General features: G+C 37.4%; 2 protein-coding genes across 2 annotated transcripts; both read left to right on the top strand.

The window, feature by feature from the left end:
- The first annotated feature begins 16,146 nt into the window (after window positions 1-16,146).
- Window positions 16,147-19,510, top strand: LOC107766261 (GDSL esterase/lipase 6-like). Its single transcript, XM_016585014.2, has 4 exons — window positions 16,147-16,515; window positions 17,249-17,394; window positions 18,150-18,615; window positions 19,122-19,510. Exons 1-4 carry the CDS (start codon window positions 16,272-16,274, stop codon window positions 19,358-19,360), a joined length of 1,095 nt encoding a protein of 364 aa, XP_016440500.1. The 5' UTR covers window positions 16,147-16,271; the 3' UTR covers window positions 19,361-19,510.
- A 4,789-nt stretch (window positions 19,511-24,299) lies between these two features.
- On the top strand, window positions 24,300-24,821 carry LOC107766259 (uncharacterized). The gene has a single exon (XM_016585013.1). The coding sequence runs from the start codon at window positions 24,300-24,302 to the stop codon at window positions 24,819-24,821; it is 522 nt and encodes a 173-aa protein (XP_016440499.1).
- The last annotated feature ends 2,903 nt before the right edge of the window (window positions 24,822-27,724 follow it).

Here is a 27,724-nt window from a genome sequence, read left to right on the forward strand (position 1 = left end):
CAAAGGAAAACTGGAAAATGGGAGGTACCAACTCCCGCGAGCAGAAAAAATACAATAAAAATACCGATACCACGAGTACCAGATATAGAACGAAAGAACCTGGAGAAAGTTTTCCTGAAGCGTGTCGGATCTGCTCAAGAGTACTGGCAAGTCCTGCTGTGTCCCGCCGGAAAGCTGTTCGGAAGTAGCCAGAATTTACGAAACTTGCCGGCAATCTAAACACACCGGGAAATAGTCCGTCCTCGCCGGGAAGATGCTGCACCTACTGAAGGTCAAACGAACAACAAAATGCCGAATAAAGGTGAAGCACAATAGATGGAGCTCGGCACGCAGATTCAGCAATGAGCAGCAGAATTCCAACAAAAATTGGAGTTTAAATCGACCTCTTAAACCCAGAGAATGCCGAATGATTAACAACAATCGAAATTGCTTTAGAAATCCTCTTCAAATCCTAACTTTCTTCTGATTTTGTAACTTTTTGTTTTGGCTTTCCAGATCTTTTTTTTGAAGCTCTTTCGAATTTTTTAAAGTTGCTTCAGTTTTTCCGTGTGTGTTGATGAATGAGAGATCATAATATATGCATGGGGGGGGGGGGAATTCTCTATGAATTCTGATGAACCTTTATAGCCGTCTCTTTATCTCTCTTAGTTAACCTCTCATGTGCTACAACCAAAAGAATTAAATAACGTTAATCTGCCACATAAAAGAAAACGTATTTCTGAATTAACCCAAACTTATTTGTGGCACTTACGTTTAGGTCATATAAATCTAAATAAAATTTCGAGATTGGTTTCTGATGGACCTTTGAGTTCATTGAAAGTGCAAGCACTGCCAACATGCGAATCCTGTTTAGAAGGTAAAATGACCAAGAGACATTTTCCCTCAAAAGGAAATAGAGCCAGCGATAAGTTAGAATTAATTCACTCCGATTTGTGTGGCCCTATGAATATACAAGCAAGAGGTAGTTTTGAGTATTTTGTGACTTTCACAAATAATTACTCAAAATATGGATACATTTATCTGTTGCGCCGTAAGTCCGAATGCTTTGAGAAATTCAAAGAATTTAAGACGAAAACGAAAAAATAACATGATAAATATAGCAAAACATTATGATCTGATGATGAATACCTTTCTTCGGAATTCATTAAATACTTATCAGATTGTGGAATTACATCTCAGTTATCTTCCTCAAGAATACCACAACAAAATGGTGTGGCAGAAAGAAGAAATAGAACCCTTTTGGAAATGGTTAGATCAATGTTAAGTTATTCCGATTTGCTTTCTTCCTTTTGGGGATATGCTTTAGAAACAACAAATTACAATCTAAATTTGGGTCCTTCAAAGTTAGTACCTTCAACTCCAGCAGAATTGTGGACTGGGCGCAAGCCAAGTTTACGGCACATTCGGGTTTGGGGTTGTCCAGCACATGTGCTGAAAGGGAAAGCGGATAAATTGGAATCGAGGATAAAAGTATGCATTTTTATTGGATATTCAAAAGTAACTATAGGAGGTTTATTTTATTGTCCCAAAGAAAAGAAGGTAATTGTTACGACAAATGCCAGATTTTTAGAAGAGGACTATCTAATGAACCATATTCCTAGAAGTAAACTAGTTTTTCAGGGATTAAGTAATGGAATAACTAATGACTCATCCCTGGAACGTATCCCGGAAGCCAGTATTGACATACCACTGCATTTATCATAGTGGGAGAAATGTCAATAGGCAGCAGAACACACAAGAGCAATTATGTCACGACCCAAACTAACCCTGCCGTGATGGCGCCTATCGTGGAACTAGGCAACCCGACTCATTTCCAAAACAAACCGATATTTTCATTTCAAAGATAATTTCAAGGCTATCTAACATAATAACCTTCGTAAAAGAGTTCAAATCAATACAAAAGTGCGGAAAGAAAAGCCCGACATCGGGGTGTCACTAGTCATGAGCATCTATTACAATTTATCTGACAATATCGAGACTAACATAGTCTGGAAAATAGCTAAATACAACTAAAGGAAGATAAGAGGGAGAAGAGCGAGGCTGCGATCGCCAGGTAGCTACCTCGCTATCCCCGAGAAAATCTGCAACCGGAATAGTCAACAACCGCTACTGTGTCCAGCTACACCTGGATCTGCACACAAGGTGCAAGGAGTAACGTGAGTACTCCAACTCAGTAAGTAACAACAATAAATAAAGACTGAGAAGTAGTGACGAGCAATAAGCATATAAAGTTCATATCATGAAATCTCAGTAAAATACCATATACTTTTAAAATCAGGGTTTGAATCAAAACATCTCGTTTAAACCCAGTTCCAGTAAAATCATTTAAAGATATTTTTCAACAGTTTTCAAACAAAGGCTCAATGCAAGGTAAGCAAAAAAAATGATGAAATCATAAACAGCCCCTCGGGCATACCTCACAATCACTCGTAAATAGCCCCTCGGGCATACCTCACCATCACTCATGCCTCCCAGTCACTCAGCACTCGCAACTCTCACTCGGCACTCGCACTCAGTAGGTACCTACGCTCACTGGGGGTGTGTACAGACTACGGAAGGGGCTATTCAGCCCAAGCGCTATATCAAGCCAAATTATGGCATAAATCAATCAGGCCCTCGGCCTATATCAAACATGCTGCGGCGTGCAACCTGATCCCATAAATATCCTCACAAATCAGGCCCTCGGCCTCACTCAATCATAAACCTCTCAAGCCACTCGGGCTCTCAGTAAAACATGGTATTCAGCCCAAAACAACATTTATATGCATCAAAATAGAGTAATAAAAATTGAGTTATATAGTAAACAGGTATAACCATGACTGAGTATAAATTTTTCAATCGAAAACAGTGAGGGGATAGTAAGAAAAGGCCCCTAAGGGTCCAAATAGCACTGGCACAAGGCCCAAACATGGCATTCAGTCAATTTACAGAAACGCTTTCTAAAACACATAATTATCATATAGTTTCAACAAAATATGCAACTTTACAGTTGCTACGTGACGGACCAAGTCACAATCCCCAATAGTGCACGCCCACACGTCTGTTACCTAGCATGTGCGTCACCTCAAAATAATAAAATGATACGAAATCCGGGGTTTCATACCCTCAAGACTAGATTTACAATCGTTACTTACCTCAAACCGGTCAAATCTCTACCCCGCGATGCTCTTGCCTCTCGACTTGGCCTCCAAATTCTCCGAATCTATTCACAATTAGTACAATACCATCAATATACGATAATGGAATGAATTCCACAAGAAAAACTACCAATTTAGACCAAAAACCCAAAATTGGCTCAAACCCGGCCCCCAGGCCCTACTCGGAATCGGGTAAAAGTTACAAATTACGAACGCCCATTCATTCACGAGTCCAACCATACTAATTTCACTCAAATCCGACTTTGAATCGACATTCAAATCCCAAAAATTTATTTTATGAAGTTTCTACAATTTCCCCCAAATTTCCACCTCAAAGTACTAATTAGATGATGAAATCATTGATATATTCATGTATATTAACTAAATTCTAATTAGAATCACTTACCCCGATGAATTTCTTGAAACACCCACGAAAACTTGCCACAAACCGAGCTCCCTTGGTCCAAAATGTGAAATAATTCCCTAAACCCCGTTTATACAGTGCACCCTCTGAACTCCCACTATGCGGCCCGCGAAATTCCAAGTGCGGCCGCGCCTCCCAGGTCCTGCGGTCGCGAAGAACTGGTGCGGCCGTACTTTTTGGTGGCTGCACTGCCAGGCTTTAGTATTTTGGCCATAACTTTCTCTACAGATGTCTAAATGATGACTTCTTTACCTTTCTGGAAACTAGACACGAAGGCTACAATTTTCATTTTTGAATCATCTCAAAATTCCTTGCGGATATGCAGAACTTTTCCTAAGAGTGCGGCCGCGGCAGAATTATGCGGTCCTCGAAATTCTGCCGAGGTCCGCAAAATTCAAAGCACCAGAACCATACCTGAGTTCCGAAAATGCCCGGATTCGCTCAAAACTCACCCCGAAACACACCCGAGGCCTACGGAACCTCAACCAAAGGTACCATCATGTCCTAAAATACCATACAAACTTAATCGAGCTCTCGAATCACATCAAACAATAACAAAATCATGAATCGCACACCAATTCAAGCTAAATGGACTTGAAACCTCAAACTTCCACAACCGATGCCGAAACTTATCAAACCTCGTCCGAATAACCTCAAATTTTGCACACACGTCACAAATGACACTACGAATCTAATCACACTCCCGGAATTCCATTTTGACTCCGATGTCAAATTTTCCACTGCCGACCGGAAATCACCAAATTTCCAATTTCGCCAATTCAAGCATAATTCTACCACGGACCTCCAAATTACAATCCTGATACGCTCCTAAGTCCAAAATCACCTAACAGAGCTATCCGAACCAAAAAAAATCCCAATCTGAGATTGTTTACTCATAAGTCAACATCCGGTTGACTTTTCCAACTTAACCTTCTAAATGAGAGACTGAGTATCTCATTCCACTCCGAAACTACTCCGGACCCGAACCTACCAACCCGATACAACACAACACAGCTGAGTAACATATAAAGAAGCATAAATGGGGGAAATGGGGCTATAACTCTCAGAACGACCGGCCTGGTCGTTACATCCTCCCCCTCTTAAACAAACGTTCGTCCTCGAACGAGTCTAGAAACATACCTGGAGTCTCAAATAGGTGTGGATATCTGCTTTTCATCTCCCGCTCGGTCTCCTAGGTGGCCTCCTCTACGGGCTGGCCTCTCCACTGCACTTTCACTGAAGCTATGTCCTTTGACCTCAACTTTCGGACCTGCCGATCCAAAATAGCCACCGGCTCCACATCATAAGTCATATCACCCTCCAACTGAACCGTGCTGAAATCCAAAACATGGGACGGATCTCCAATATACTTTCGGAGTATGGAAACATGAAATACTGGGTGCACACTCGACAAGCTGGGTGGCAAGGCAAGCTTATAAGCCACCTCCCCTATCCTCTGAAGCACCTCAAAAGGCCCAATGAACCGGGGGCTCAACTTGCCCCTCTTCCCAAACCTCATAACACCCTTCATGGGTGATACCTTCAGCAAAACCTTCTTCCCAACCATGAAAGATACATCACGGATCTTCCTATCCGCATAGCTCTTCTGCCTAGACTGCGCCATTCGAAGCCGCTCTTGAATCAATTTTACCTTATCTAATGCATCCGGGACCAAGTCTGTACCCAAGAGCCTAGCCTCACCCGGCTCAAACTATCCAACCGGAGATCTACACCTCCTCCCTTATAAAGCCTCATACGTAGCCATCTGAATACTCGACTGATAACTGTTGTTATATGCAAACTCCACGAGTGGCAGAAACTGGTCCCATGAACCCCCAAAGTCAATGACACAAGTGCTCAACATGTCCTCTAATATCTGAATAGTGCGCTCGGACTGCCCATCCGTCTGAGGGTGAAAAGTTGTGCTCAAATCAAACTGAGTACCCAACTCTCGCTGCACGACCCTCTAAAACTGCGATGTAAACTGAGTACCTCTATCTGAAATGATGGAAACTGGGACACCATGCAGGCGAGCAATCTCTCGGATGTAAATCTCAGCCAACCACTCTGAAGAGTAAGTTGTGCCAACTGGAATGAAGTATGCGGACTTGGTCAGCCGATCTACAATAACCCAAATAGCATTGAACTTCCTCAAAGTCCATGGGGGCCCAACTACAAAGTCCATGGTGATCCGCTCCCACTTCCACTCTGGGATCTCTAATCTCTGAAGCAAGCCACCGGTCTCTGATGTTCACACTTAACCTGCTGACAGTTAAGACACCGAGCCACAAACCCAACTATATCCTTCTTCATCCGCTTCCACCAATAGTGTTGTCTCAAATCCTGGTGCATCTTCGCGGCACCCGGATGGATGGAATTCCACGAGCTGGGCCTCCTCAAGAATCAACTCCCGAAGCCCATCTACATTAGGCACACATATCCGGCCCTGCATCCTCAACACGCCATCATCACCAATAGTCACATCCCTAGCATCACCTCTCCAAACCCTGTCCTGAAGAACGAGTAAGTGGGGGTCATCATACTGACGCTCCCTGATACGGTCATAAAGAGAAGACCTGGAGACCACGCAAGCCATTACCCGACTAGGCTCCGAAATGTCCAATCTCACAAGCTGGCCCACTAAGGCCTGAACATCCAATGCCAAAGGTCTCTCTGCTACTGGGAGATATGCTAAACTCCCCAAACTCTCTGCCCGATGACTCAAAGCATCAGCCACCACATTGGCCTTCCCCGGATAGTACAAAATAGTGATATCATAGTCTTTAAGAAGTTCCAACCATCTCCGCTGATGTAAATTAAGATCCTTCTGCTTAAATAGATGCTGTAGACTCCGGTGATTAGTATAAATCTCACAATGAACCCCATACGAAGAATGACGCCAAATCTTTAAGGCGTGAACAATGGCTGCTAACTCAAGATCATGCACCAGATAATTCTTCTCATGGGTCTTCAACTGACGCGAGGCATAAGCAATCACCCTACCCTCCTGCATTAACACACAACCAATGCCTACCCTCGAGGCATCACAATACACGGTATAAGAACCTGAAGCTGATGGCAGAACTAACACTGGAGCTGTGGTCAAAGCAGTCTTGAGCTTCTGAAAGATCTCCTCACACTCATCCGACCACCTGAATGGAGCACCCTTCTGGGTCAATTTGGTCAAGATCGAAGCAATAGATGAGAATCCCTCCATAAAGCGACGGTAATAAACCGCCAAACCAAGAAAGCTCCTAATCTCCGTGGCTGAGGACGGTCTAGGCCAACTTTGCACCGCCTTTATCTTCTTCGGATCCACCTGAATACCCTCAGTGGACACCACGTGTCCCAAGAATGCTACTGAACTGAGCCAAACCTCACACTTGGAGAACTTTGCAAAAAGCTTCTCCTCCCTCAATCTTTGTAATACAATCCTCAAATGCTGAGCATGCTCCTCCTGGCTACGAGAGTACACCAGGATGTCATCAATGAACACAATGATGAAGAAGTCCAAATATGGTTGGAGCACACTATTCATCAAATGCATGAACGTTGCTGGGGCATTGGTCAGCCCAAAAGACATCACCAAGAACTCATAATGGCCGTAACGGGTCCTGAAAGCTGTCTTAAGAATATGCGAGTCCTGAATTTTTAGCTGGCGATACCCGGACCTCAAATCAATCTTAGAGAACACCCTCGCTCCCTGAAGCTGGTCAAATAAATCATCAATACGAGGCAAGGGATACTTGTTTTTAACTGTGACCTTGTTCAACTGCCTGTAATCAATACACATTCTCATGGAACCATCTTTCTTCTTCACAAATAGAACCGGTGCACCCCAAGGTGACACACTAGGCCAAATAAACCCATTATTAAGGAGTTCCTAAAGCTTTTCTTTCAATTCCTTCAACTCCGCCGGTGCCATACGATACAGTGGAATAGAAATGGGCTGAGTGCCCAGTACCAAATCAATACCAAAGTCAATATCCCTGTCAGGAGGCATGCCCAGCAGGTTTGTAGGAAACATATCCGGAAAATCACGTACCACCGGAACATAATCAATGGTAGGAGTTTCTGCACTAACATCCCTCACAAAAGCCAAATAAGATAGACAACCCTACTCAACGATACGTTGAGCTTTCAAATATGAAATCACCCTACTTGGTACATAATCTACAGAACCGCTCCACTCAACCCTCGGAAATTCCGGCATTGCCAACGTCACGGTCTTAGCGTGACAATCTAGAACAGCATGACATGGAGATAACCAATCCATACCCAATATCACATCAAAGTCAACCATACTGAGCAACAAAAGGTCCACTTGGGTCTCCAGACCCCCAATAGTCACCACACATGACCCGATATACTCGGTCCACAATAATAGTATTGCCCACAGGAGTAGATACATGAATAGATGAAACTAAAGACTCACGGGGCATATCCAGAAAATGAGCGAAATATGATGATACATATGAATAAGTGGAACCAGGGTCAAATAAAACAGAGACATCTCTGTGGCAAACTGAGACAATACCTGTAATCACAGCATCTGAAGCAATAGCATCTGGTCTGGCAGGGAGGGCATAGAAACGAGCCTGGCCACCCCCTGATCTGCCTCCCTTTCTAGGGCGACCCCTAGCTGACTGACCTCTACCTCGAGCTGATTGGGCGGGTGGTGAAGTAACTGGTGCTAAAGTCGAAGGCTGACTCCTCTACTGAGATAGACCTCCATGACGAAGAGGACACTGCCTCCACATATTCCCAAACTCCCCATACTCAAAACAACTTCCTGGTGCTGGTGGTGGAAACTGAAGGGAGCCCTGAGCACCAAGATGACTAGCAGAAGGACTCGGTATAGACGAACTCTAACCCGATGGAGCACGTGAAGAACTCTGCACTGGAAGAGCACCAAGAGATGAATGGCCCTGCTGATAACTGTGAGAACCATGGCCAGATGATGCACCACGGTGAAATGGCCGAGCTGACTGAGCCTGTCTGAAATGACGACCTCTACCATGCTGGAACTGACCCCCAAAAGAAGCACCGCTGAATCCACCCTAACCACGAGGCCTCTTGGCCTCCCTCTCAACCCTCTCCTGACCACAAACCATCTCAATCTGCCGAGCAATGTCGACAACCTCATTAAAGGTAGCACCAGACACTCTCTATCTGGTCATAAACAACTCTAGCTGAAAAGTGAGACCATCAATAAACCTCATGATCCTCTCCCTGTCCATGGGAACCAACCAGATAGCATACCGGGCCAACTCCGATAATCGCATCTCATACTGCATCACAAACATATCACCCTGGTAAAGTCGCTCAAACTGTCTGCACAACTCCTCTCTGCAGGATCGAGGCACGAACTTTTCCAAAAAGACAACGGAGAACTACTGCCAAGTAAGGGGTGCTGCACCAACAGGCCTACGCCTCTGGTAAGTCTCCCACCATCTGAGTGCAGCCCCGAAAAATTGAAAAGTAGTGAATGAGACCCCACAAGTCTCTAGAATACCATCTGTACGGAGTATCCTCTGACACCTGTCCAAGAAGTCCAGAGCATCCTCTCTCTCCGTGCCATTGAAAGGTGGTGGCTGGAGTCTCCCAAACCTTTCCAACCTACGCTGATCATCCTAAGGCATAGCAGGAACCACATAATCCTGTGCAGCTGCAACCATCTGGGCTGGTGGTGCCCCCGGTGTCTGGAGTCCCTGAACAACCTGCTCGAGTGTGCGAGCGACGAGAGTCTGAGTGCCTGTGCCTCCCCCGGCCTGAGAAGTGGCTGCGGCCATCGAGATAGAGACCGCCTGTGCAAGGCCGGTACACGTTGTCAGAATCTGAGCTAGGGCCTCCTGTAGGCCTGGAATCACAATAGGCACAGGTGGTGCCTGAGCGGGTGCATCAACAACTGGAATATGATCCCGATCTGGGACAACTGCTGGATCTGCAGGAACTGCCCCAGCTGTGGTGCGGGCTGTACCTCTGCCCCTACCACGGCCTTTACCGCGGCCTCGGCCTCTCGCGGCCCTGGCTGGTGGTACTGGTGGCTGGCCCTCCTGACTGGTAGCACGAGTCTTCACCATCTGTGAGAGAATGAAACAACAGATGTTTAGTTACTAGAATCAACAGATTCGCACGACAAGAATTCAAGAATGTGGAGTTTCCTAAAGGTTCTACAGCCTCTCGAAGATAAGTACAGACGTCTCCATACCGATCCGGACTCTACTAAACCCGCTCATGACTCGTGAGACCTATGTAACCTAGGCTCTGATACCAACTTGTCACGACCCAAACTAACCCTGTCGTGATGGCGCCTATCGTGGAACTAGGCAAGCCGACTCATTTCTAAAACAAACCGATATTTTCATTTCAAAGATAATTTCAAGGCTATCTAACATAAAAAACTTCGTAAAGGAGTTCAAATCAAAATAAAAGTGTGGAAAGAAAAACCCGACATCGGGGCGTCGTGTCACTACTCATGAGCATCTACTACAATTTATCTGACAATATCAAGACTAACATAGTCTAGAAAATAGCTAAATATAACTAAAGGAAGATAAGAGGGAGAAGAGCGGGGTTGCGATCGCCAGGCAGCTACCTCGCTATCCCCGAGAAAATCTGCAGCCGGAATAGTCAACAACAGCTACCGTGTCCAGCTACACCTAGATCTGCACACAAGGTGCAGGGAGTAACGTGAGTACGCCAACTCAGTAAGTAACAATAATAAATAAAGACTGAGCAATAGTGACGGCCAATAAGCATATAAAGTTCATATCATGAAATCTCAGTAAAATACCATATACTTTTAAAATCAGGGTTTGAATCAAAACATCTCGTTTAAACCCAGTTCCAGTAAAATCATTTAAAGATATTTTTCAACAGTTTTCAAACAAAGGCTCAATGCAAGGTAAGCAAAAAAAATGATAAAATCATAAACAGCCCCTCGGGCATACCTCACAATCACTCGTAAACAGCCCCTCGGGCATACCTCACCATCACTCATGCCTCCCAGTCACTCAGCACTCGCCACTCTCACTCGGCACTCGCACTCAGTAGGTACCTGCGCTCACTGGGGGTGTGTACAGACTACGGAGGGGCTCCTTTAGCCCAAGTGCTATATCAAGCCAAATCATGGCATAAATCAATCAGGACCTCGGCCTATATCAAACATGCTGCGGCGTGCAAACCGATCCTATAAATATCCTCACAAATCAGTCCCTCGGCCTCACTCAGTCATAAACCTCTCAAGCCATTTGTGCTCTCAGTAAAACAGAGTATTCAGCCCAAAACAACATTTATATGCATCAAAATAGAGTAATAAAAACTGAGTTATACAGTAAACAGGTATAACCATGACTGAGTATAAATTTTTCAATCGAAAACAGTGAGGAGATAGTAAGAAAAGGCCCCTAAGGGTCCAAATAGCACTGGCACAAGGCCCAAACATAGCATTCAACCCAATTTACAGAAACTCTTTCTAAAACACATAAGTATCATATAGTTTCAACAAAAAATGCAACTTTACAGTTGCTACGGGACGGACCAAGTCACAATCCCCAACCACACCCACACACCCGTCACCTAGCATGTACGTCACCTCAAAATAGTAAAATGGTACAAAATCTGGGGTTTCATACCCTCAGGACTAGATTTACATTTGTTACTTACCTCAAACCGGTCAAATATCTATCCCGCGATGCTCTTGCCTCTTGACTCGGCCTCCAAATTCTCCGATTCTATTCACAATTAGTACAATACCATCAATATACGATAATGGAATGAATTCCACAAGAAAAACTACCAATTTAGACCAAAACCCGAAATTGGCTCAAACCCGGCTCCCGGGCCCACGACTCGGAATCAGGTAAAAGTCACAAATTACGAACGCCCATTCACTCACGAGTCCAACCATACTAGTTTCACTCAAATCCGATTTCGAATCGACATTCAAATCCCAAAAATTCATTTTATGAAGTTTCTACAATTTCCCCCAAATTTCCACCTCAAAGTACTAATTAGATGATGAAATCATTGATATATTCATGTATATTAACTAAATTCTAATTAGAATCACTTACCCCGATGAATTTCTTGAAACACCCACGAAAACTTGCCACAAACCGAGCTCCCTAGGTCCAAAATGTGAAATAATTCCCTAAACCCCATTTATATAGTACACCCTCTGAACTCCCACTAATGCGGTCCGCGAAATTCCAAGCGCGGCTGCGCCTCCCAGGTCCTGCGGTCGCAAAAAACTGGTGCGGCCACGCGTTTTGGTGGCTGCACTGCCAGGATTTAGTATTTTGGCCATAACTTTCTCTACAGATGTCCAAATAATGACTTCTTTACCTTTCTGGAAACTAGGCATGAAGGCTACAACTTTTGTTTTTTAATCATCTCAAAATTCCTTGTAGATCAAAAGATATAGGCTTCCGAAGTTGGACCAGCGGATCTGCAAAACTTTTCCCCGGAGTGCGGCCGCGGCAGAATTATGCGGTCCGCGAAATTCTACTGAGGTCCGCAAAATTCAAAGCACCAGAACCATACCTGAGTTCCAGAAATGCCCGAACTCGCTCAAAACTCACCCCAAAACATACCCAAGGCCTCCGGAACCTCAACCAAAGGTACCATCAAGTCCTAAAATACCATACAAACTCAATCGAGCTCTTGAATCACATCAAACAATAACAAAAACATGAATCGCATACCAATTCAAGCTAAATGGACTTGAAACCTCAAACTTCCACAATCGATACCGAAATCTATCAAACCTCATCCGAATAACCTCATATTTTTCACACACGTCACAAATGACACTACGAATCTAATCCAACTCCCGGAATTCCATTCCGACTCTGATGTCATATTTTCCACTGCCGACCAGAAATCACCAAATTTCCAATTTCGCCAATTCAAGCCTAATTCTACCACGGACCTTCAAATTACATTTCGGATACGTTTCTAAGTCCAAAATCACCTAACGGAGCTATCCGAACCAAAAAAATCCCAAGCCGAGATCGTTTACTTATAAGTCAACATCCGATTGACTTTTTCAACTTAACTTTCTTAGTGAGAGACTGAGTGTCTCATTCTACTCCAAAACTACTCCTGACCCGAACCTACTAACCCGATACAACACAACACAGCTGAACAACATATAAAGAAGCAGAAATGGGAGAAACAGGGCTATAACTCTCGGAACGACCGGCCGGGTCTTTACAAATTGCCTAATATCTCACTGTCCCAAAGTAGTGGGAGTAATATTGAGCAATCTCAGATTGTTGAGCAACCTGAAATTATTGTGCAACCTACACTTTAGGAAGAATTTAATGATATCCCAATACCGCAAGGTGTGGAGGATAACATTGAGGCTTCAGTTCCAGAAAATGATGCTGTGATTCAACAACAAAATCCAACTGCACCTGTAGTGACTAGTCGTAGTGAGCGAATTATTAAAAAACCTCCCCGGTTTGAGCTCTTGGGAGAATCTTATGATAGAATCCCTAAAGAGACTAATACAGAACCTCTTAATTATGATGAAGCACTACAGGATACAGACACTGATAAATGGATTTTTGCTATGAAATCTGAAATGGAGTCCATGTACTCCAATCATGTCTAGGATCTTATAAAAATCACTTACTGGAGTCAAACCCATTAGTTGTAGATGGATCTATAAGAAAAAGAGAGGAGTGGATGAAAAAGTGCAAACTTTTAAAGCTAGGCTTGTTGCAAAAGGATTTACTTAAAAGAAGGGATCGATTGTGAGGAAACTTTTTCGCCAGTAGCCATGCTTAAATCCATTGAGATTCTCTTATCCATTGCTTCTCATTACGATTATGAGATTTGGAAAATGGATATCAAGACGGCTTTTCTTAATGTAAGTCTTGATGAGTGCATCTATATGGCACAACTAGTTGGTTTCATAAAGAGTGGCAATGAGCACATGTTGTGTAAATTAAAGAAATCCATTTATGGATTGAAACAAGCTTCTAGAGCGTGGAATATTTGTTTTGACACATCGATTAAAACCTTCGGTTTTGATCAATGTGAAAACGAGTCTTGTGTCTATAAGAAGTGGGATGGAGATAAAGTTACATTTTTTGGTTTTGTACGTAGATGATATTTTGCTCATAGAAAATAATGTGAGTATGTTGAATTCAGTAAAGGAATGGCTGTCCTCGAGTTTTGATATGAAAGACTTGGAACAAGCGACACATATCCTTGGGATCAATCTTATGCGAGATCGCAAGCAAATGATATTAGGCTTATCCCAAGCACTTTATATTGATACAATTCTCACCAGGTTTAACATGCAAGATTCCAAGAAAGGTTTTCTCTCTTTTAGGCATGAAATCTCTCTGTCAAAAGATCAGTCCCCAAAAATGACTGATGAGATAGAAAAGATGAAGGAAGTCCCTTATGCTTCTGCTGTAAGGAGTCTCATGTATGCTATGCTATGTACTAGACATGATATCTACTTTGTTGTTGGCATGGTTAGTAAATTTCAGTCTAATGCTGGACGAGAACACTAGATTACCGTTAAACATATAATCAAGTACCTGAAAAGGACTAGGGATTATATGTTGGTTTATCACACATATGATCTTGTACCCATTAGCTATACTGATTCAGATTTTCAGTTAGATAGAGATTCTAAAAAATCTACCCCAAGATATGTTTTTACCTTAGGAGGTGGAGCCATAAGTTAGAGGAGTATCAAGCAATCATGTGTTGCTGATTCCACCATGGAAGCCGAATATGTGGCTGCATCTGAGCAACTAAAGAGGCTGTTTGGCTCGGGAACTTTCTAAAAGAGTTTAATATAGTTCCTTCGGCTCAAGCACCAATTGTACTTTATTGTGACAATAGTGGTGCAGTTACAAACTCGAAGGAATCAAGAAGCCATAAAAAAGTAAGCATATTGAGCGTAAATATCATTTAATTCAGGACATAATTTAGAGGGGTGATGCAAGAGTGTTGAAGATTGCGTCAGAGGACAATTTGGCAAGCCCGTTTACCAAGAGCTTGCCATAGAAGATTTTTGACAAGCATGTAAAAGGAATGGGTATTAGAGTTGTAAATGCATGGTTATGAGTCTAAGTGAGAGATTGTTAGGATATACTATTAACCATACGGTTTAGACATAGTATTGTGTTTTATTCTTTATGGAACAATTGTTTATTTGATTTATTCAATTCAATAAAATACTATTTTAAATAGATCATCTGTTACATGTATATCCTTTAGTTATATAGTAGACAATTTAGTGTATGGAGTCTTAGCTCATGCACATAAGATTAAATTGTCGGTTCTCATAATTAATAAACTATGTTCACAATCGAAGATATTATTGGGCAAAATATCTTGATGATTATAGCGCAAGATTAAAGTATAATTTTCTTGATTATGGGAGTGGTTTTACTCCGACTTCTTGTGCTAGTATACTTAGTGTATATTGAACGGACCAAGTAGAGAAAAGATGTTTTTGTACTGAATATATATAAAATATTTTCTCTAATTCATTAAATGAGCTTATACTCCTAATCTTGATATTATTATGATTAATGTGATTTATTTATTATTTTAATTTATCAAAAGGTACAACTCTATTTAGAGTTAGTGTATGCCTAATAGATTGGACAATAACGAATAACATTTGTGAAATAATAATTATTTGATAGAATCCATGACTCGGTTTTGAGTTTGATGATACCCCTTTATGTAAGCTTGTAAGTTTTTATGTGAAAACCTGGTCAGTGAATTTTGTATCCGTCACATGAAATAGTTTAAGCGGAATTATAAAGGATTTAATTAGTTGAATAAATTAAATTGTCAGTGATTTAATTTAATTAACTGATATTTGTGATCTTAACATGGGGAGTTAAAATAAGTGTTAGTGAATTTTTGAAATTCATATTGAGGAATTCAATTGCAGTTTTTAGTGGAATAAACTTCAATTAATTATAGTAAGAATTAATTCTTCCAAAATTTCAAATTAATGCTATAATTGGTAGTCTCTTATTGTTTATGTGGTCCTTGCTATACCTAGTGAAAACTTGGACTCACTTGGATAAAAAGTGACTTGGGAGAAAAGTAATCCTTGAGAGTTAGAGTAGGATTCTACTTGCACAAGCAGAATCCTGCATGTGTTTGAAGCCCTCTTTTGGCTGAAAAACGGGTCTACATAAGGAAGACGTTTTTCACCCAATATTTTACTTTAAGAGTTGTATTGTTTTTGCCCACTCAAAACAATTTCTTCCAAGGTCTTACTAGGAGCATAGCAGAAGACTGCAACGTTGGATTCTTACTCTGTGGAGGACCTGTGCAACGTTTTCAAGAGTTTAGTACTTCTAATCCCGTAATTATATCATTGTCTAGTTTACATGTATGTGATGCATGCCTGAGATGTATGCTTGCTTCCACTGCACATGTTATAACAATTCGGAACAGAAATGAATAAATAAAGGAAAATTAAGTAAATGGTGGAGTAGCTAGTAGACAAAAAAAGTTGGTTAGCAGTAAACAGGTAGCAGCTCTATATATAATTAGTGAAGGGGTTTTTCTTTGGTCATGCATGCAATAAACTCGTGTGTTCCGTTTCAGTTTTTCAGCTGACTTTTCTTACTTCTCTTTCTATAAACTCACACCATTTATTCTATATCTCTGATTATTCTCTGTTGTTCTTCCAAAAGCTAACACTTTTGGTTATGGAGAGATCAGTAATACAATTAATTTTCTTTGCCTCTCTTTTGGTAATGAGTAGTACTTCTTTGGCTGTGGGATTCAATGTTCCTGCAATTTTCATATTTGGAGATTCCATATTTGATGCCGGTAACAATCACTACAACAACAACTGCTCAGCGCAAGCTGATTTTCCACCTTATGGTTCCAATTTCTTTCACCATCCAACTGGTAGATTTACTAATGGCCGCACTGTTGCCGACTTCATTTGTAAGTTCCTACTCTTCTTAACACCCGTGCTTGAAAAAAGAAAAGAAAGCAGTTTGCTGTACTAAATTCTTGCTACACGCGGGTTCGCAAATGACCTAGTCACATGAGCCTATTGTATGCGGTCTTACCTCATATTTATGCGAAAGACTGCTTTCACAGCTTGAACTCACCTTCTTATTGTCACTCGATTTGTGCCAAAATTAAAAAAAAAAAAAAAAAAACTCCATTTCTCCTATTTTATGTGTTATATATGGTTACTATTTGGCCAGTTAAATTATCTTTTCTCAACTACTATGCTTTCTAACATTTCCTCAATATTAATTACTATTCCTTTCGTCCCAACGTTGTTTGATTAGGCACGGAGAAAAATAAAGATTTTTAAAACTTGTGGTTTAAAATAAGTCATAGAAATTTGTGTAGCCATAAATCATCTCATTAAGGGTAAAGTGAAAAATTTAAAGTTAAATTGTTTCTAAATAAGTAAGTTTGACATTTTTTTGAGACAAACTTAAAGGAAAGTATGATGCATAAATTGAAACAGAGGGAGTACTAGTTATAGAAAATTGTGGTTGTAGTACTTTAAGCTGTTTCCAAATATGTCAAAAGAATTGAAAAATCAATGTCTAAATTCACAACAAAATTAGATGTTTTAGTCCTCGTATCTGTCGTTCGAATATAATTTTCTCCAAGATTTTTATTTTTATAATTGTTTTAATTGGTGGAAAATATGTAGCTGAATTTATTGGGATACCTCTTCAAAAGCCATTCCTGGAAGCACAACTTGAGTTAGTAAATGGAAGTAGAAAAGAGTATCCATCAAATGGCATGAACTTTGCTAGTGCTGGTAGTGGAGTTTTACGAGCAACAAATCAAGATTTGGTAAGAAATTATAGGACTTGTTCTTGATCTCGTGACATAATTATCATACTTCTTGCTATTACCAGTAATTTTTTGTTCTTTTTTTGTTTTTGCTATTGGGAGGGGGAGGGTGGTAAACATGATAATCTTGTCAATGTCGCCAAAATTTTACATATTGTCTCATAGGTAAATCAAACTTACATGTAAGACATCTTAAAAGTAAATGTATCTTGTTATAAGATGAATAAATATCTCTTTTACACCAAAATCTTACTAAATTCATCTCAACTAAATGTATTTTGACGTTATCTGTTATTCTGTACGTACTTGAAATTAAAGTGGTCAAATGCTTCACTAAAAACAAATGATGCTTGTAAATCTATCCAAGTCATTATTCAAACTTTCCACGGTAGAAAACAAATCCAGATCGGTGTAAAATGTCTTAGGCATACAAGAAAAGAGGGAAAATGTAGGGAAGAAAGAAAGTAAATGCAGTAATGCCCGTCAATACTTTTTTAGTTATTTACTTGAGAGCTTAAATTTATATTAGAAGATCAATATAGTTTAACCTATTACAACATGTTTTATTCCATTTTTATTATGTTATCAATTAATACTTATCATAGAGATTTATTTATAATTACACTATCAGTATAATAATTGTGTAAATAGTTTTTACATTGCTACTGCGTGTTTTCAAATGCTTTTCATCTCAACCTTGGCTCTGCTTCTTTTTGCCCCTGAATAATTTTCTTAACTTTTGAAACATAATATAGGGAGTGACCCCAATTCAAGATCAACTTCAACAATTCAAAACCTTAGTCCAGCAAAACCGTATCAACAAGGAACTAATCCAAGAATCGCTCTTCTTCTTCGAGTCAGGCTCTAACGACATTTTCAGCTACTTCTATCCATTTGGTGGTCCAACTCTAACCCCAGATGCATACGTTCAGTCCATGTTATCTGAAGTTACAGCTTTTATTGATCAAATTTCCAAGCTCGGTGCTCGTCGAATCGGCTTGTTTTCGTTAGGCCCCGTTGGTTGTGTCCCCGCTAGGACCCTCTTGCCTGGTGCACCAGTTAACAAATGTTATGGAAAGATGAACAGAATGGTCAAGAATTATAATATGGGATTAGAGAATTTGGGAAGGAGTATACCAATCAATTATCCTGGTTCTTTTGCTGTTTATGGAGCCGTGTACAAGACTGTTCAGATTTTCAGAGCTAATCCTAAACGTTATGGTAGTTTCTTACACTTCTTTACTCCTCTATATATTAGCATTATTATAATAGAATTAATGAATCTTTCGGTAGTACTAAAAGAAAATTTTACACTATCATGTTAAATAGGAAACATCTTATTTAATGAGTATGAGCATGTTATACATCTCATATTAGATCTTCAGAAAAAGAAAAGATCCCCTAAAGGTCATATTCGACCATGCGGCCACTCATGGCCTAGCTCAGCATTCAGCGACCGAAGTCATAGCATTCAATAAGAGTGTTAAAATTTTGACACCCTTTGCTAGTGGGTTATGCAAGGGTATTCAAAGTCTATTTTTTTTTTATCAATAATAAGTATGAATATGGTAATATTATACCATATACACAATATAACTTTTCAACGAAGGGTGTTCAGTTTGACCATCCTTGACACACATAACCCCCTCAGCATTCATTCATAAATCATGTAGTGAAATTGAGATTGCTCAACCTCGAAAGCTCATTCACAATTTGTTGTCACACAGGGTTTTCTGATGTGACAAATGCATGTTGTGGCGATGGAACACTTGGAGGATTGCTGCAATGTGGTAAAGAAGGTTACAAGTTATGTGTTAAGCCCAATGAATACTTATTTTGGGATTACTTTCATCCATCAGAGCATACTTATAAACTCATCTCCAAGGCATTGTGGAGTGGAAGTCATTCTCGAATTCGACCTGTCAATCTCAAAACACTGGCCAACATGACCCTTATTCAGCACTAAGGAATTAAACTTATGTTTTGGAACCTCAAAATAGAGAGAGTTACAGTCCTTGTCTTTCATTTTGTAGCTAATCTTATATGTTACTATCTTTGTTTTTTCCTCATGTTATTTTCATGTTTACATCAAATAATCAAAAGAGGTTCAACTCCATTTCATATAGTAGTACTACGATCTCTCCGTTTCAGAAAGATTGTCTTAGTTTGATTTGGCACAAACTTTAATAGAGAAGAGAAAACTTTTAAGATATGTGATTTTAAATAAGTCATAACATTTGTTTAGCTTTAAAACTTTTGAAACTTTTGGTCTGAAAATCTATCATAACATTTATATGGCTATAAATGCTTCTTATTAAGGAAATATTGAAATATGACAATCTTTTTGAAACCGACTAATAAGGAGAAAATACCAATCTTCTTGATACAGAAGGAATATAACTTATCATAATTTTATTGCGCAAGTTAGACTGGTCATCTTTTTGGGCTTAAACTAGAGTCTCTTGATGACTCGAACCCGTAATCTCAATCTTGTCAAATATGAAGGTGCCTTACTTCATAGTTCACGATATACATCGAAAATAAAACCATAATTCTTACAAAATTTATTAGACAAAAATGTTCAGATGGATTTCAGAACAGTTAAATCCTCGAAATTTGCAAAAGCTTCAAAATATTTCTTAGGTCCATAAAAAATTCAAATAAAATGTTTCAAGATCATGTATATTAACAAATTGTGTTAAAAATTGTATGGATGGTTTTTATGCAATTTATAGAATCTATTGCTCAATTTACACTATATTTTATAACTGTATGGAACACGTTGGATATTTCATAAATCTAGAGACTTCTGAATTATGAATTTGAAGAATTTTCCAAGTAAGTCAAAATATTAAATCAATGGACCACATAAGAGTTGTAACAAGTTTAGTGATAATGTCGACATTTGTAAATTCCATGGAAAGTTTACACTTTGTCCTAACTCCTAATAAGGTCAATTTCAAGGCAGAAAAACGTACACGTATTTAAAAGTAGTGAAAAGTCCTATCACTATATTGTATTGCTTAGTAAAAAGTACTCATTGCCTACTTTTAAACTCCACCATTGATGAGATCTATGTGAATTGATTGGCTTTTATTTCTGTAATTTGGCTAGAGGTTAAGTCTTAATCTTGTTCTCGTTAAATTAAGTAATTAACTATGAAGCAATCTGTTAGTGCTTCTTTTTAGAGTCATTTTCTAACGTCTTTTCTTGTTTTTATCTTGTTATCTTAAATGTAATAGACTCGTGAATTAAAAAACAGCACCAAGGAAAAGGGAAAAAGTTTTAGTAAGGTTAGAATACCCAAGTAAACAAGAGAGATCAGTAGTTTGCAATTCGTTTTGCAAATTTTTTCTCCCTCTCTAAACCATTTAAATATTTATTAACATGTTAAAGCGCATGATCATCTCATCTTAAAGATTAAGTTGTTAGAGAGCACATTTTATTTATCTAATTATCTCTTCAACCCGCCTCCTCACGTGTAGGCTTTATTCATTTTTTTATGGGCCAAGCATGTAAAATTTATTTTCTGTAATGCCATGACGGTGAAACTCGAACTCAAGATCTCAATCTGATTATAATATCATGTTGAAGTGTGTGACTATATATCTCATCTAAACACTTACAAATATTTATTTATGTAAGAAAGACGACAGAGAAAAAGAAGTTTCCACCCATTCTTAATTCAACATGAAAAATACTGTCTGACTTTCAAATTGTATCAAAATGGGATGAATAAAACAATTTTGAACAACTAAAAAGAGTAAACAACTGAATTATTGTTGACGGAGCCTGTACTCTTTCAATAAATCGAAACCCTTTGGTCAAGGTTTCTTTTATTATCATATATCAACGCGTGAACTAACATCCGAGAAATCATATTATCGTAGTTTATCCACTTAAATGTCGCAAAATGTCACGTGATTAATATTTTCTAGAATATTTTAATGGTAAGAATTTCGATTCTGATTTTCTGCTAAAGTGTAGCATTTCACATGATCTTAGATGTTGTTAGTTTTACTCTTTATGTAATTGAAAGTAAGTGTTACTTATTCTCACACGCTGAGTACTATAATAGAAAGTAATGATTTAAATGCTGATCATAATGTATCTTGAAAACTTAGGGTGTGTTTGGTACGAAGGAAAATATTTTTCGAAAAATATTTTTAATTTTTCATGTTTGGTTGGCTTAAATGTTTTGGAAAATATTTTTCTCATAAACTCATTTTCTTCTAATTGGAGGAAAATATTTTCACTACCAAGAAACGGGAAAACATTTTCCAAAACTCCTTTTAGTTTTAAAGATTTTTTTTTCATTTCAACAAATGAGTATTTTTTTTGTCATGATATAATTTTTTTTTTATTTTAACAAAAATAGTACTTTCTTTTCATGACGTAGAAAAAGTATTTTCTTTCATTTCAACAAAAAAAATATTTTCTTTTCATGATGTAGAAAAAGTATTTTTTTTTATTTTAATAAAATGAGTACTTTATTTTCATGTTGTAGAAATAGTACTTTCTTTTTCAACCAAAAAAGGTATTTTCTTTTTAGTTATGAATCACAATTTTTAACGTTATTTTTTGCGTAAAAAAGTAAAGCAACACATTAGTTCCTTTGGTTTTATGTGTATTTTTAGAGGAATAATTAAATTCTTGAAGAAAATAGAATCCTGAAAACGTCGGGTATTTAGAGGGGGGGAGCACAGGAAACATGGGGACTTGGGGGAAAGGGGGGAAGGGGGTGAGGAGAGTAGTATAAAAAAATATTTTCTATTCTCTAACCAAATACTATAAAATATTTTCCGAAATTTTTTTTTCACTCACCAACCAAACAAGGGAAAATAAGTGATAAAACCACTTATTTTTCATGAAAGAAAAATATTTTCTTTCGTACCAAACACACCCTTAAAATTAAACTATTTTGGTGTATTTGTGCATGTATGATTTATAGGATCAGACAACTATGCAATTCACATGATTTAATATGTATGATTATCCACACATGACATTCAAACTCAAGTAGCAAAGAGTTTAAATGCACTTTAAATTAGACGTATTCAAATTAAAATCCTCTTTCTCTGACTTTTAATCAGAATTTGTCATATTACGTCTCTTTTGTATGTATCATTAATTAATAGGCTTAAACTTCTAGATATATTTTAAGTACTGTTTTCATCTTAAATTTGGATGTAAATTTTTTGACTGGTCATCTTTAATTGGAGCTTCGACGAAATATTACCTTTTGTCTAAAGTACATGTACCAATTGTAATACTCAACTTCTACATCCTTTTCTGTTGGCAGTTGAAGTCAAGTCTTTCATCACTTAAACAACTTTCCTTGTAATGTATGTATGATTACTCAATTATTTTACGAGCTCACACCTTATTTATATGATATTGGATATAGTGATAATATTACAAAAATAACCAAAGTAAGCCACACATTAAAATAAACAATAAAATGTCGATGAGGCGCACATATTATGAAAACTTTTAAATTTTATTTATTGATGATATAAAATAATTTAGACACTCAATATATTTTGATATATTGATTAGTTGAATATACATACAATATAAAAGAAATATTACACTATAACCCCACTCTAAAAGATAATTACTGTCTGTAATAAGTGCGATAAGGCTGTTACCTTACTATAACACGAATTAAAACATATTAATATTGTAAAAAAGTTGTACTCTGTTAATGTATATATAGTTAAATCCTATTTTAATATTGATATTATAGTTAAACCAAATCACATGATAAATAGACACGAAGAACACTTCAACCGAAGGGTTCTCTCCAACCCCACAAAGAAAAGGACAGAATGCATTAGAAAAAAGAAAGAATAAAAATAACAAGAAGCTTTCCACTACTTTAAAACTATAAATTTCATCCAGAATTTAGCCAACACAATCCCACGGGGTTCCTCTACTGCAGCCCCACACGCATTTATACCGAACGGATTTAAATTATTTATATTATACTTGTAAATTTTCTAAAAAATCAATAAATTTTATTTTGTGATAGCATATTATTTACTGCTAATTTTGTCATATTACCAATTAACATTAACCCGTAATAACCTAATAAGTTCTCTTATAAATATTACTCTCTTCGTCTGAAACAGAATAAACTTTTTACTATTTGGGAAGTTAAACAAGTTTTTTTTTAATTATGTTTACTTCAAATAGTTTTTAAATATATTGAATTGCTAACTATTCTAACTTATACTAGTACTTTTTTATCTTATTTCTAAATATTTAAATTTTATTTCAAGAAACTTAAAAAATCTACGTCCGAATTCAATTTTCAGGTTGACCCTCATACTGCCAAAATGTTCAAACAAATTGAAATGAGGGAGTAATATAATAAACTTTAAGAGTTTAATCCGTCAGTCCCCAGACCCCACTTGTGATAATATAATGGGTTTGTTGTTGTAATCCATAAGTCTAAACAATTTTTACACAATTAAGTCACATTCACCTGTTGCAGTAAGTAATCTTTTTTATTTTCTAAATTACAAATTTCATATTTTAATTAAGGAGACATACCAGTAAGTATCCTTTAAGTGACCTGAACTTAATTTCAAAATTTAAACTCATACCAAAATCCCTCGTAAATTATACCTTAATTAGCTTCTCCTCATTCCTCCCCTTTTCCCTTTTCAACGGCGTGTATATCGTCAAACCCTTTGACTCAACAGTCTCAAACGTGCGAATTCTATGTTATAAAAATCTTATACTGTATACTTTTCTTCTCTTGTCCGTGTGCCTTTTCTCTCACATATATAAACACCCATTCACACACACACATTCTCAAGAAACCCAATATCATAAATATTTTTACTTACCCAAAACAAGATTTTATTGATTCAAATTATTTTTTATCACAATTTCCTATGGGAAACTTTACTTCATGTACTGTTTTACCAACGATAAGGAATTCAAAAGCAGCCAGAGTTGTTCTACCAGGAGGAGAAATCAGACAATTTCGTGAACCAATAAAAGCAGCAGAACTCATGTTAGAGAATCCAAATAATTTCTTAGTGAATTCAAGTTCGTTAAATATTGGTCGTAGATTTTCAGCTTTGTCTGCCGATGAAGATTTGGAGTATGGGAATGTTTATATTATGTTTCCAATGAAGAGAGTGAATTCAGTTGTGACAGCTTCTGATATGACTGTGCTTTTATTGGCTGCTAATTCTGCTGCTAAGAGAATTTCTGGTGGAAATGTTAAGATTTCGCCGGAGGTTTCAGCACCGGTGCCGGAGTCAACACCGGAAAATAATGCCGCCGGTGGCCGGAGTTTGGATGGGGTTGAAGGGTTTCCGGTGGAACAAGAGTTGAAGTATAGGTTGTCTTGTAGATCAAGGAAACCTTCGTTGGCGACTATTTTGGAAGAACCAGTTTGTTCTAGATGAGAATTGTAAGGTGAACATTTTTGTTTAGTTAGAGATTTAGTGTGAAAAGAAAGAGATTTTATATTATATGCACTAAATATTGTGGCAAGTTAATAGATATTCCAAGACGTGTAATATGGACAACAATTTTAATGTCGGGATCTTTACATAAATAATCGTTCATATTTATTGTTTACTTTTTCTAATTATACACATAGATTATATATTGACTATATACAATTATACACATATAATATATAAATTATGCATGTATTATATATACCTCCACCGGCTATTTTTAGTTTAAGTAATTGGGTGAGCGGCTATTTGGATTAAATCTTCTTTAATAATTGTCTATATTCGACCATAATGTATGATATTCATATGTGCATGAATATTTACCAATGTGTCGTAGGTTTCAAAATCTTATGTTTATGTATGTGTTTATTGTGTAAGCTGGCATAATGCTTATGCTAAGTACAAACTTTTAGAAGAAAATGATACAACTAGAGGCCATAACGGCTACAAAATAAACTTGGAGGGCCATACTTTAAGCAATTAAAAGTACACCCGAGCCGGTTAATTTTTTTTTTTTTCTTCTAAATCCTACTTTAATTAATTGAAAGTTTGGCCCTTTACTTTATGAGCTCCAAAACTCGGTCTAAATTAGGCAACTGAGACTTTTTTTTTTTTATAGTTACGTAAGGATTCAGGGAAGAGAAAAAGAGAATTCGTAAAAACTGAATCTAGACCTACTTTGAGAAGTAATACCTATCTTTTAATTTAGATGTCAACACTTTCCTTAATAGTCCGCTCAAAAAAGAATGATATTTTTTTTTAATTCAACTTTAAAATTTTTCATTTTACTCATTTTAGATGACACACTTTCCTTAATAGTCCGCTCAAAAAAGAATGATATCTTTTTTAATTCAACTTTAAACCTTTTATTTTATCCTTAATGAGAAGTTTTTATAACCAAACAAATATCACGGTCCCACAAAGCTTTTACCCCTTAAACTTCTTTTTTTTCTTAAACTCTATGTCGAGTCAGACTATCTCATCTAAATTGAAACGGGGGAGTATTATTTTCCCAGAACCAGTAGACTATTCAATATGGGTTCGCCAGGTCTGTACGTATTAGGAGAATACTTCCTGAGCTTAAGATTCCGAATACTTTTTGGTAGTCCCTTTTTGCAGTTTCACCATTTTTCTTCAAATAGACTGCAACGAAAAATCTGATTTGTTCATGAGATAGTTTGTTCAGTCAATGAATTATTATTTTATTATGGATATTATAGAACTAAGTACTATACTTTTCTTCCTATAACTGTGTAAATTGAAGAGGATAAAACCTATTAGAGATTTAATTTAAACATTGCACAAAAACTTGTACGTTAAATTATAATTGCGACCATTAAGCAACATTTAAGCCTTAGTTCCCTTATTGATAAACACTGATGAATCTTTTTGTTGATTAGAATATGACAAAACCAAAGTTTGTTAATTGCGTGATATATAAAAAATGTCATGTATTATTGTACACTATTTGCCTCACCTTTTTAAACTTTAGATGAAGATAGGATGTTACATTCTATTTTTGGACCTTTTGGCTTTGGCATAAAGTATAACAGACTAACCTAAGAAAACATAAAAGAAGAATTGGGGGAAAGCATGTAACGATGTTATAGTTTGTTAGAGAAGTGTGTTGTATCATCCAGCCCCCTTTCTCGCCTTTTCTAATTATCGCTTGTTCTGGTTTTTCTTCATGTAGAAAATGTATAAAAAGAAAAAAGAAAAAAAAGAAAGAAAGAAAGAAGAAGAAGAAACACATTCTTCCTGTCTACAAAAAGTACTACGAGTTCATTTTCTATGCTAGTGATGTTATTCATCGGTGTACCATGGAGTTCAATTCTTGCAAAAGATAAAAGTGATATTTCAAGAAAAAGATAAACTTTACACGAAAAGTAAATCAAAAGTGTAGGGAACCTTAGTAGTTCAGTTGGATGGCTAGCTACCTGAACTTTTATCGTGGGCAGAAGTGGATCCAAAATTCCAAGAATTACAAAGAAGTGAATCTAGAATTTATATTTAACGGGTTTAATTTTTAGGTTCTTACCATGAATCCATTACCATTTAGATATTATAGGTTAAAATTAAACTTTTTCTTACAATTTAGTAATTTTTAACATATATACTTATACTCCATATCAAAAATGCTGAGATCAATGAAACATGCTATATCATCTATTGTTATTAGTTTTAATTATATAAAAATTTGCGATGACAAAGGAAAATCAATTATTTCAATGAGTTAGATTTAGGGATTATGAATGAATAAATCAAATAAAAAATAAAAATACTTAATTAAAACACAAGGCGACACTAAACATGCCTATAAACTAAGAATTGAACCTCTAACTTCATTTGTAAAGGTGCACCCAATAATCATTGAACCATATGACTCTTTGAGCTTGGGTACACACATGTATATTTAAGCAATTTTTTAAAAATATAACATTATTATACATGATATAGAGAGAGGAGCATGGATTCACTCTGTACATTTTGTCAAAATAAAAATGAAATGTACCCTAATTACGCTAACATAATTAGGGGTGAGCATAGTTTGGGCAAACCCAAAATCCGAATTGTTTGGATATTTGGTTTGGATTTTCAGATTATGGATTGGATTTTAGATTTAATTTATTAATTTTTTGGATTTTGGATTGGATATTGTATTTGGTACTTCAGATTTTTGGATATCCGAAAAATCAAAATTTTTATATTTATATTTAGTCTATTATCCTTATGCCAATAGTAACAGGTCCAATATCCTAACCATTAGAGATAATCTCATATATTCAATACTAATTACTAAGTTACTATCAGAATACTTTCTATTGAGATATGATTTACTATTGCTA

This window comes from Nicotiana tabacum, chromosome 12, assembly GCF_000715075.1.
Source record: "Nicotiana tabacum cultivar K326 chromosome 12, ASM71507v2, whole genome shotgun sequence".
In the NCBI taxonomy this organism is placed as follows: Eukaryota; Viridiplantae; Streptophyta; class Magnoliopsida; order Solanales; family Solanaceae; genus Nicotiana; species Nicotiana tabacum.